Raw genomic sequence first — 10,526 nt, forward strand, 5'->3', positions numbered from 1 at the left:
TCAGGAGAAAGTTTTTCACTCAGAGGGTGGTTGAGCACTGAAACAGGCTCCCCAGGGAAGTGGTCACAGCACCAAGCCTGTCTGAGTTCAAGGAGTGCCTGGACAATGCTCTCAGGCACATAGTGTGATTCTTGGGGTGTCCCACACAGGGCCATGAGTTGGACTCAATGATCCTGATGGGTCCATTCCAACTCAGCATATTCTATGATCCTTTAAAATTTATGCTTGTTCAACCATCCCCTGGCCCATGTTCCCAAGCCATGGTACCAAACAAACAGCTACCTTCAGGATGCATCCCTAAGGGAACCTGCATCTATTTTCTGGCTCCAGAATCCCGTAGGCCAGGTACAGCTGAAAACCCAACTGATCAGCTGCACGTGGTAGGGAGAACAATGGAGACCAAAAGGTTGAAAAGCAACCAGCAGTGTGTACTGTAAAACAGATACCCAGTCACAGTTTCTTGTTGCATGATCCAGGGCTTTGAGGAGGCAGTGAGCCACAGGAACCTTGTCACGTGTCCAAATTCAGGGAGGAAAAAAAAAGTGAGTGACGAAGATGTTGAGAGGTCTGAAAATTTCAAAATCCAAATATGGGTTTCATGCAGTACAGGAAAACATAACACACACACACAAGGAAATCTGAAAAAGAAAGGTCCCTTCCCCTTTTACCACCTTGAAGGTCAGACACTCCTCACAGAACACAGACGAGGAGCACAAGGCGGGGACAGGGAAGGTGAGGATGAGCCACTGTCAGCCCAGATGTTCCTTGTCTGCACACCCGCACTCCCACCCTGGGACTCTGGCAGGGGGCCAGGAGTGCCCCGGGGCTGGGTCCGGCGGGCACCAAACATGACTGGGCTGCATCACAAGCAGTGTGACCAACAGGCTGAGGGAGGGGATTGTGCCCCTCTGCTCTGCTCTGGTGAGACCCCACCTGGAGTGCTGCATCCAGCTCTGGGGTCCTCAGCACAGGAAGGGCATCAACCTGTTGGAGTGAGTCCAGAGGAGGGCCACTAAGTTGATCAGAGAGATGGAGCACCTCTCCAGTGAGGAAACGCTGAAAGAATCGGTATTGTTCAGCCAGGAAAAGAGAAGGTTTCAAGGTGACCTAATTGTGGCCTTCCAGTATCTGAAGGAAAAATGGGGCAAGGCTATTTACAAGAGCATGTAGTGACAGGACAAGGGGGAATGGTTTCAAATTGAAAAAGAGTAGGTTTAGAAGAGATATCAGGAAAAAATTCTTTACTGTAAGGGTGGTGAGGCACTGGAACAGGTTGCCCAGGGAAGTTGTGGATGCCCCACCCCGGAGGTGGGGCCAGGTTGGATGGGGCTCTGAGCAACCTGGTATAGTTGGGCCTGCCCATGGCAGGGGGGTTGGAAGTAGATGATCTTCAAGGTCCCCTTCCAACCCAAACCACTGTATGATTCCATGACGGGCCGAGCACCCGCTCCTCGAAGAGGTGCCGCTCCGACGAGCAGAGCCGCAAGGCCTCAGGGCCGCCACCCCGTTGGCGCCGGAGGACACCCGGGCGGCGGTTCGGGGACACCCCGCGGGCGGTTCGAGGACACCCCGGTTCGGAGACAGCCCGGTTCGGAGACAGCCCGGTTCGGGGACACGGCCGGCAGCGCCGCGACCTCCAGGCAGTCGCCGCGCGCGCGCCCGCCGCCACTGCCCGAGCGACAGCCGGCTACGCCAATGAGGCGAGGGGGCGGCCTCGCCGCCGACCAATCGCTGTACGGTACGGCAGAGGGGGCGGGGCGCGGGGCCGGCATGTGGCGGGCGGTGTCGGGGGCGCGGCGGCTGCTGCGGCCGCTCGGGGCCGCGGCCGGGGGCACCCCGCGGGCGGTGCCGCCGCCACCCCGGGCCCCGCCGGGTCCCCGCGGGGGCTGCGCGGCGGCGGGAGCCGGAGCCGGGGCCGGGGCGCTGGAAGCGGCGGCGGAGCGGCACCAGGCGGCAGGTAGGGCCCAGCCGCGGGAGCCGCGCTGCGGGGGTGACCCTGAGCGAAATGTGACGCCTCGGGAAGAGGGGGCTGCTCGAAGCGCGTGGAATCGCTTCTGCAGCTGCGGGAGGACCCTCACGGTGCCCAGTGGGTGGGATCGGCCTCACCTCGGCTGCGACCGCGGGCCTCGGAGTCACGGCATCGGCGCTGGGCCAGCATCGACTCCCTTGCCCGGCGGGAAAATGAGGATTCGGGGCTGGTGTGAATGGAGCCTGTGTGTAGGTGCCTACAGGAACTTCTGAGGGGGCGGTGGTGCCGAGCTGGAGGTGTTTTTGGGATGTGCCCTGGCAGTCTCCCTGTTATGTAACAGGTGGGGAAGCAGTTACGGGTGGCTGGTTACGGGTACAAGCCTCGTGTGCACTGAGCTGGTGTGTCCCTGCAGCTGTTCTGCAAACCTTCTCCAGCCTGGATCTGGCCATGCCGATCAGCGTGGCACACCGTGCCCGGGGTTGTTTAGGCCATTCGCTCTCTAAGGAGGCACTGGAGGCTTCACATGTGGCCACCAAGCAAATATTTAACTTTTGTAACCACTGCGTCTTGGAGGGGCTGTGGCCATCGCTAATTTTCTGCATGTGTGACCACAGCAAAAAGTTGAAAGAGTGCATGAATCCCTGAGCTCAAAGGCTTCCATTTACAGAACTCTGATCCAATTTCAAATCCCCGTTCATGCATATAATTGTATGTAGCTGTTGTTCTTGTGTTTGGTTTTTTCTTTATATTGGGAAATATGAAGTTTGGCTCTGTGCTGATGCTCCGTCTGCACTAACGTTCACTTTATAGTGGTAGACTTGCATTGTTGACAGATTCAAATTATGTCTTAAGTGTGCACACAAATTGCACCTCCCTAATTAGGACAAATTATAAATAAACTGATTTCTTGGTGTGGACACAAGGTAGTTGCACAGATTTAATGGTTTCTAAGCTGGCTTGCTTAAACTGTTGAAGGACTAAAGCATGGTCTACAATATTATAATCTGCAGCAGAACAGGCTAGGGAAAAAGAAAAAAAGTGGCTTTACTCCATGTGCAGATAAAAAATATATTCACACTGCATCACGTCAGCTCCATTTTCAATACATTGATTTCACCTGCTTAAGGCTCTAGAATAATTTCATCATGTATTATCACAGGTCTGTTGAAAAGCATTGTTTTGAAATATTTTCAGTTTTGTCTGTTGTTTTAATAATATCTGTTGAATTACTTAGGTTTCATTCATTTTAATTGACAAGTGTCTGATGATATCACTGACTTGTAGATGCTAACAACAATAAATAAGTAAGTTAGCAAACATCAGAGTTTCATTTAGGTAACTTATATGTAGTGATAAAGTGTTGTTTACCAGAACACTGCTTAGTTCTCAGCTTTGATGATTTTAAAGATGTTTTTGAAAAATCTGCAGATCATGTTGCATTGTCAGTATCAAACCAAACTTCATAATGAGTGACTAGCTTAGGCTATAATTCAGTTAATTGCTATTTTATGGCTTCTTAAATGGTTGATTTTTGCAATGAAAAAGATAAATTGCCACTGTGTTATTTTTTCCATCTGCTCCCAGATACTGTTCTTCAAAAATTCAACATTGACTTTGTTGTAGCACTGCTGAGGCAAGAAAACGCTAAAGACATCTGTGTTATCCAGCCACCTCCAGAAATAAAATACTGTGATTATTTTATAATTGTGAGTGGATCTTCAACACGGCATCTCCATGCAATGGCACAGTACATGCTGAAAATGGTAAGACAGGTTTTGCTGCTCTCCCTGAGTTTTGGGGAATGGTTTTAAATGTTGTGAAAGGAATTTCCTCAGGTTTGCATGTATAAGGTTGTGCCAGGTAAGATGAACCTGATTACATTATATCATTTAGTCCTGAATACATCTAGCAACTAACTGTGCTTTTTCGCTTTAGCAGCACTACACAAAATGTAGTAATATGTTTTAAAAACAGACTTCACTGGATGTAGAACAGTGATGACATCAGCAGAGTTTGGTGGCTAGGACAGGAGTGATGTGAAATGGTGATGATGACCTGTGTCCACTTTTATCTTTGTCCAGCAAGCATCACAGCTGTTCCCAGTCATTCATAATACTTACTTTGTTCTCAAACCCTAATCCCTAAAAGTTCCAGATTCTCAGGTGTATTGTAAGGCTGGGAAAAAGATGGCATCCTGAGAGGCACAGGATCCCCTCCTGGGCTTAGTAAAGCAAACTGCTGTTTAATATTCACCCTGCTGTGCATGAAGAGGAGGAAAGGAAGCGCAGTGGTAGCCATCCTTGCATAGAAATCCTGCGCTGTTTGGCTTTGGTGGAACTTTTCAGTATAGAAATAGAAGTCAATAAAAATACAAGTAGAGCTTAGGGATGAGGACCAGACTCAGGGGAGGGGCCAGAGTCTGAAGTTTCTGGCCAAACTTCATGGCCAGAAAAGAACCGTCTGACTTTAAAAAGCGCAGTGTGAGGAGTATAACCAGTCCCCATCTCAGTCAGCTATCTGGACTCAGCCTGGAGTTTGCCTTCTCTTCACCCACTTTCTTTCCCTTCCTGACCCCATTTTTCCTTTGACTCTTGGTTTTACATTCTTCCTTCCAGTCCCATTGGTTTCAGCTGTGAGACTTGAGGTGGGGAGGAAAGAGGGAGAGATGGTTTTGCTTTTCAGTGTATTTCTGAACAGGTTAGGGGAGTTTCTTTTGTTCTTTGAAGGAATTGATACATCTTTGCAAACCAAATTTTTGCCTTAAGCTGGAAGTTGCATTAATGTGATTTGAATGTACTAAATCTAAGTGCTTTATATATATATTCTGTTGTTTGCGTAACTTGCAACAACTTAAATCAACAGCTTTCCATCTCCTCCAGACCAGGAGATATCAGTGAGTACTGCCCACCCTGCAAAAACATGGCTGTGCTTCATAGCTGCACCCTCTGGTGGCTGTAAAAGCAGCGATTTTGTAAAGGCAGAGCCTCTGGGGAGAGAAGGTGTCCCTCCTGGGCCTCTTGAAAAACCGGGAAGCCTGACCAAGTACATGGGAGTGGCTGAGCTTGTCTGAAAGTTTTCTAGGCAAAAATAAGCTGAGTAGGTGCTCAGGAGTACTGCCAGGCAGCTGGCAAGCTTTACCATTACCATACCTAAAAGCTTATGTCAGTGCATGATTTAGTCACAATAAAACACAGAAGTGCTCCGGTGTAGCATGAGATCTTCCTGCTTTGCTTCCAGTAGCTTGTAAATGGCGAAGTCCCATCTACTGCTTACCCATTCCCATCTGGTTTCATGTTAGAGGAAGAAGCTAACACTTGGCTTCATTATAATCTGTTCACCTTACACAGCCTCTAAAGACGGGGCTTGGAAACTTGTAGCAGAGATCAGCCTTTGCAGGCTGATGATAGCTGATGGCAGTGCACACAGGGCTTTTAGCATTTTAAGCTGACTTTCAGAGAGTCTTTGACAATTACCTGCTTTTGAAGATGTCTCACAAGCCATCTTAAAGATAGGAAGGTAGAACTGGTTCTGAGTGACATTTTGAAAGTAACTCAGAACTAGTAGATTTTAAAAGTTTTCCTGCTGGTTTTCAAAAGGGTCATTATCTGGCAGCCAGCATTGTGTGGAACAACCAGGAACAGTTGCATTTGGTGATAATTGCATTCCCAGTGAAGTGGGACTCATTTCTTAGCCAGCTATGCTAGTATATGTTATTTTGTGTTTTGCCTCCATGACAGAAAGGACTGTTAGAGCCCTTTCTGTTGATGCTTCTTGTAGAGAAACAAGTAGGTTATGGGCAGATCCAAAAGTGACCATGCTTAAGCTTCTAGTTGTCAAATTTCCTCATCTCTGGTGGGTGCTTGGGTTCTTCATGTACAGGGTGGGGAGAGCTAAGCCTCTTAAGCTAGCATTTACAAAAGCCACCCTGTGTTGCAAAGGGAACTACCCACTTTCCCTAGCTGAGTGTGTGTTTTGAGCTGCCCCCTCGCCTCTCCCACAGCAGTTCGTAGCTTGGAAACCTGTGTGCCTGTCATGCTTTTCCCCAGCTTGCAGTGAGTGGTGAGTGTGTGCACTCCAGAGACAGGAGGCTTGCTTGAATGCCTTCCTCATGGCAGGGGGTGAAACTTTTTCACTGCACTCCCCTCTGAGAAGAGGATAAGCTTCCATTTCTGCATCCTTAACTAGCCAGTGTAAAACACCAATGAAAGGTATTGGAAAGGAAATAAAACTTGGTGGTAGTGGCAGTTCTAGGGACCCAGTAATTGAAAGACTACTGTAACGCTGAGCAGTTGTATTCAATATTCATCTCAATAAAATATGGATAACCTACAAAATTCATGGATAACTATGGGAATTCAGAACATTAGGTTCCAGGTTTGATACTAAATCCCATTGAGAAATCTCTTCTTATTTTCTAGTACTGCAAGTGTATATTCTTTTTTTTTGTGCAGACTCCAGAACCAACATGAAGTAATCTAACCCATTTAAGCTTTAAAGCAACTCAAACTTAACAGAGAAGCTAGATTTTGCTGAGTGCTTTTAAATAAATGCAAAGTACTTAATTTTCTGCCATTACCTTTTTTTTTTTTTTTTTTAGTACAAGCATCTCAAAGAAGAAAGTGATCCTCATACACAGATTGAAGGAAAAGAGACAGATGACTGGATGTGCATTGATTTTGGTAAATATTTGTGAATCTGACAAGTACAAAGTTCTGCATGAGCTCCTTGTTGACAGAAGCATCTCACCGTGAACCCTGGTTGCTATGGAGAATTCGCAATACTTTCCTGTTTTGGAATTCCAGTTGTTGCTTGAACTCATTGAGATATTAAATGATTGTTCATTAAAGATCTTTGGCACTGAGAAAAAAAGCAGTAACTACTCTTTAGTGGCTAAAACATGTTTTAATAAATTGAAGATAACAATAGTGGGAAAAAAAAGCTACTTTTGTCAATTTTCTCAGTTTTCTGTAACCACTCTTTGGTTAAGTGGGTGCTTGCTGCATACTGCCTTAGTAGTGAACTATTAAATGGACTTTTTCACTGTCCGGATCATACCATGACATGGGGTAAAACATCAGTCCTAAGAAACTGAGTGTAATTCTTTATTCTTTAAGTGTGAAACTCTACACAAATATAAAAGACTGCATTCAAAAAGCATTTCTCCTTCACTGCTAATTCTAGAATATCACCCTCCAACTTGGTGTTTTGGCCTAAAAGAGAGGATAGATGTGTGAGGAACACTGCAGCCAGTGATATTAAGCCTTGGTTACTTAACTATCATAATACTTGACTGTAATAACTGAAAACCAATTGAAATTTAAGGACATATATTTCCATTCTGTGCAAACAACAGTAGAGAATGTTTATTCCAGTGTTTGTCTAATGCACTTTCTTCTAAGAAAAACTTATCAAAGTTTGGACCTATTTCATTATAAAAACCACCTGAGAAGTGTGAACAACAAAACTAAGAAAAATTACTTGGCTATAGCTGAATGTTGTTGGTAATAAAAGAAAGCTGAAAATCCATCTGTCACCTTGCAGGACTCTTTGAAGTAAAATTCCTTTTGACTTATTTTCTTCTGTCCCACAGAAGTCATAACTTCTTTGGTCTGGAGTCTTGTGATAGTGTCTTATTGTGAAGTATTGTGCCTCATTTTTGTGACTGTAGTCTTGGAGTCTTTTGAAGGACTGAGCAATTCCTAACACTGTTTAAGAACTGGAAGCAGCAATTTAAGAAGATACCTCTATGAGCTGACCTGTTATATTGAGCCAGAATAGGGGTGGAAGACTTGAACTCTTTGCACAGCTGAAGGTGTAGTAGTGCTTTACAGTTCACATTAATTTATTGCAAATTTCTGTTCTGCACAGGTAACATTGTGGTGCATTTCATGCTGCCAGAGGCACGAGAGGTTTATGAATTGGAGAAGCTGTGGACTCTCGGTCCCTACGATGACCAGTTAACACAGATGACTCCACAGTCCCTGCCAGAAGACTTTATATTTGGACTGACTGCTAACAGCAGTGATCATCTTGAGACAAGAACTTAATGCAGCTACTGTGTGGAAAGAGAATGAGTGTGCCTTCACAGATCAGAGAGAGGCTTGGGAACTGACTGAGCAGTCAGTACAGTTATCAGTACAAACCAGTGTATTTATTGGATGTGCCTAAGCAAAGTTCTAAACAAACTAAAAAAGTGATCAGAATCATAGAATCATCAAGGTTGGAAAAGACCTTTAAGATAAAGTCCAACCATAAAATATCAAAGAGGCAATCCTATCAGAGCTTCCTGGGGGAGCTACTGTCCCAGTGGAGTTTGCAGTGAGAAGAGTGGGCTAAAGAGAGCTGCTCAAGCTACTTACCCTGAAACTCATGCTCATCCTCTGAAGTAATTGTTTTTTTAGTATCTTTGAAAGACTTGCTTGTAGTGGCAGTGCAAAACAGATTTGAGTGCTGCAAGGAAAAACTGAAATAGTACAGCTGAGATGACACTTCTTGTGTTAAGCTGTTTGCTTCTGGTCACAATAAAGCAAGTCATGGTCTGAGTTCAAGTGGGACAGAAAACAGACTGGTGTTACTGAGAACATAAAAGCCAAGAGCAGCAGTGACAAATAAATGTGCTTTGAGTTAACAGAACAGTAAGTCAGTTTTTCGGCCAAAGCCAATCTGTTTTTAATAATAATAAAAAACCCAAACTGAAGTGCTTCAATTAGTTGTCTTCAGTTAAAACATTCAGCTCGGTCTGCATGTGCAATTGGCTCCTCCTCTAGCTTTTCTCTCACCTACTTTTTGAAAAGGGTCACTGAGACACACTCTGGCAGTATAAACCTTCAGCTCTTCGAAGTGGGCAAAAACAGTTCTATAGGAAGCCCTTGGTCACTGAGCATTACATACTGCAGATGTTGGGCACTCTCAGAAGTTATCACACAGCTTGTTCTTAATTTGATTGCTGCATGCTCTGCTCAGTTAAGAAGACCTTCAGGGTGGTAAGCTTGTCTGTGTAACACACTCCACTACAGGACAGAGTTTTCATCACTGGATTAGGATCTCTTCCTTCTGGAGAAATTTGCATTGCTATGCATCAGGAAGCAGAAACAGGAGATTCTGAGGCTAATCACCTTTTTCACTCCATAGCACCACACATTACTTCGAGCACTGCATAGTAGCTGCTCTTTGTAATGCTCAAAGTGAGCCTGGGCATTGTGCTTATAGCTGTGGTGTTTAGGAGGATGTGTGTGTGTATTTAATTTAAAACAAACAAACAAACAACTTCTCCCTCTATTTCACATCATATTCTTGCTCTGCCTAGCCTCTCTTCTTTCAGGAATGACTGCCCCCAAGTTCACCTGCTCTTTGATACAAGGCAGCAGATAGTTCTGCAGTTAAGCAAAGGGCATTTATAAAATATAGTTAAACTATACAGATAAAACATCTTTGCCCACAAACCAAACATGTTAGTGTTAAGTCTGAGTGCAGAGAAGGACTTTCAAAATGCTTCATGATAACTTTTCAAAAGTAATCGTATGGGGGAAAGATAACCTTGGCTGTCTTACAGCCTGATGCGTTCTAAATCAGGCATTTCCTCCTAGGAGTGATGTGTAGGAGTAAGTGACTCATTCCCTGAAACAATTTGCCTTTTACTGCTGCTGAGGATCAGTAATACTAGATGGGTAGAGGCAGGTTTAGCAAACATTAAACCATTATATGAACCCACATTTAGTAACCAGAACCACATAGCGTATCCTGTCTCCAAGAGCACAGTAGCAGAAGGAGCACCCAGAAAAGAACATTAAGAGATAGGGAATAGGTTCCACGGGAACAGGTTAGGACTCTTAAAGGTGACAAGGGGTAACAGTCCGTAAGACAAGACAAAAAAAAAAATTAACAAAGGAGACAAAAAACCCAGTAAAATAAAAAAGTGTAACTGACTTTACTGCTAAAGCATAATGTAAAAAGGAGTTCTATGGAACATCCACTGCTTGCTATTAAACAATCAGAACTACCAGCCCAGGAAAACAACTTTGTCCTTAGCCATTTAACAGAAGCATTGACAGTATGTGCTGAGCTACTGCAATGCCTCAAACAGGTTACTTGCCTGCCTTGGTGAGACTTTGGCCTGATACTGTTAAAAGCTGGGGACTTACAAATTAACCAAGACAGTCTGGATGATCAGTAGTGTGCAACATTAAACCCCTTTTGGAAAGAAAACTTTTGGAGAATTAGTTCAATGGGTCGAGTGATTTCTGTGTAAAATAAAAATAATTGAGCAGCTTGTGCAATGAGTCTACAGATTCATCGTTCAGTCCTCCTGTACAGAGGTACATGCAAGTTTGGCTCTGTGCAGGATCCCTTGATGATGAATGAACAGGGGAAACCATTCAAGTGGAACTTTTGTCGTCGTTTCACTGATTTCCTGCACTGCATTTGAGTAACTTCATTTTCGAGCACTGTTTGTGTCCATCAGTTGAGCTAACATCTCTGTTACAGCCCAGCTTGAGTGCTTTCTCCACAATTTTTCATGTTTGTTTAAAAATCCTACACCCTAATGCCATATCAAGCC

The 10,526-nt window shown here is 44.8% G+C and overlaps 1 protein-coding gene across 1 annotated transcript; it reads left to right on the forward strand.

The window, feature by feature from the left end:
* Positions 1–1,770: 1,770 nt before the first annotated feature.
* On the forward strand, positions 1,771–10,240 carry MALSU1 (mitochondrial assembly of ribosomal large subunit 1). The gene is made up of 4 exons (XM_017823907.1): positions 1,771–1,957; positions 3,554–3,732; positions 6,567–6,648; positions 7,838–10,240. The coding sequence occupies exons 1-4, from the start codon at positions 1,771–1,773 to the stop codon at positions 8,014–8,016; spliced, it is 627 nt and encodes a 208-aa protein (XP_017679396.1). The 3' UTR covers positions 8,017–10,240.
* Positions 10,241–10,526: the final 286 nt, after the last annotated feature.

Source organism: Lepidothrix coronata, unplaced genomic scaffold, assembly GCF_001604755.1.
Source record: "Lepidothrix coronata isolate B3197 unplaced genomic scaffold, Lepidothrix_coronata-1.0 Scaffold106, whole genome shotgun sequence".
In the NCBI taxonomy this organism is placed as follows: Eukaryota; Metazoa; Chordata; class Aves; order Passeriformes; family Pipridae; genus Lepidothrix; species Lepidothrix coronata.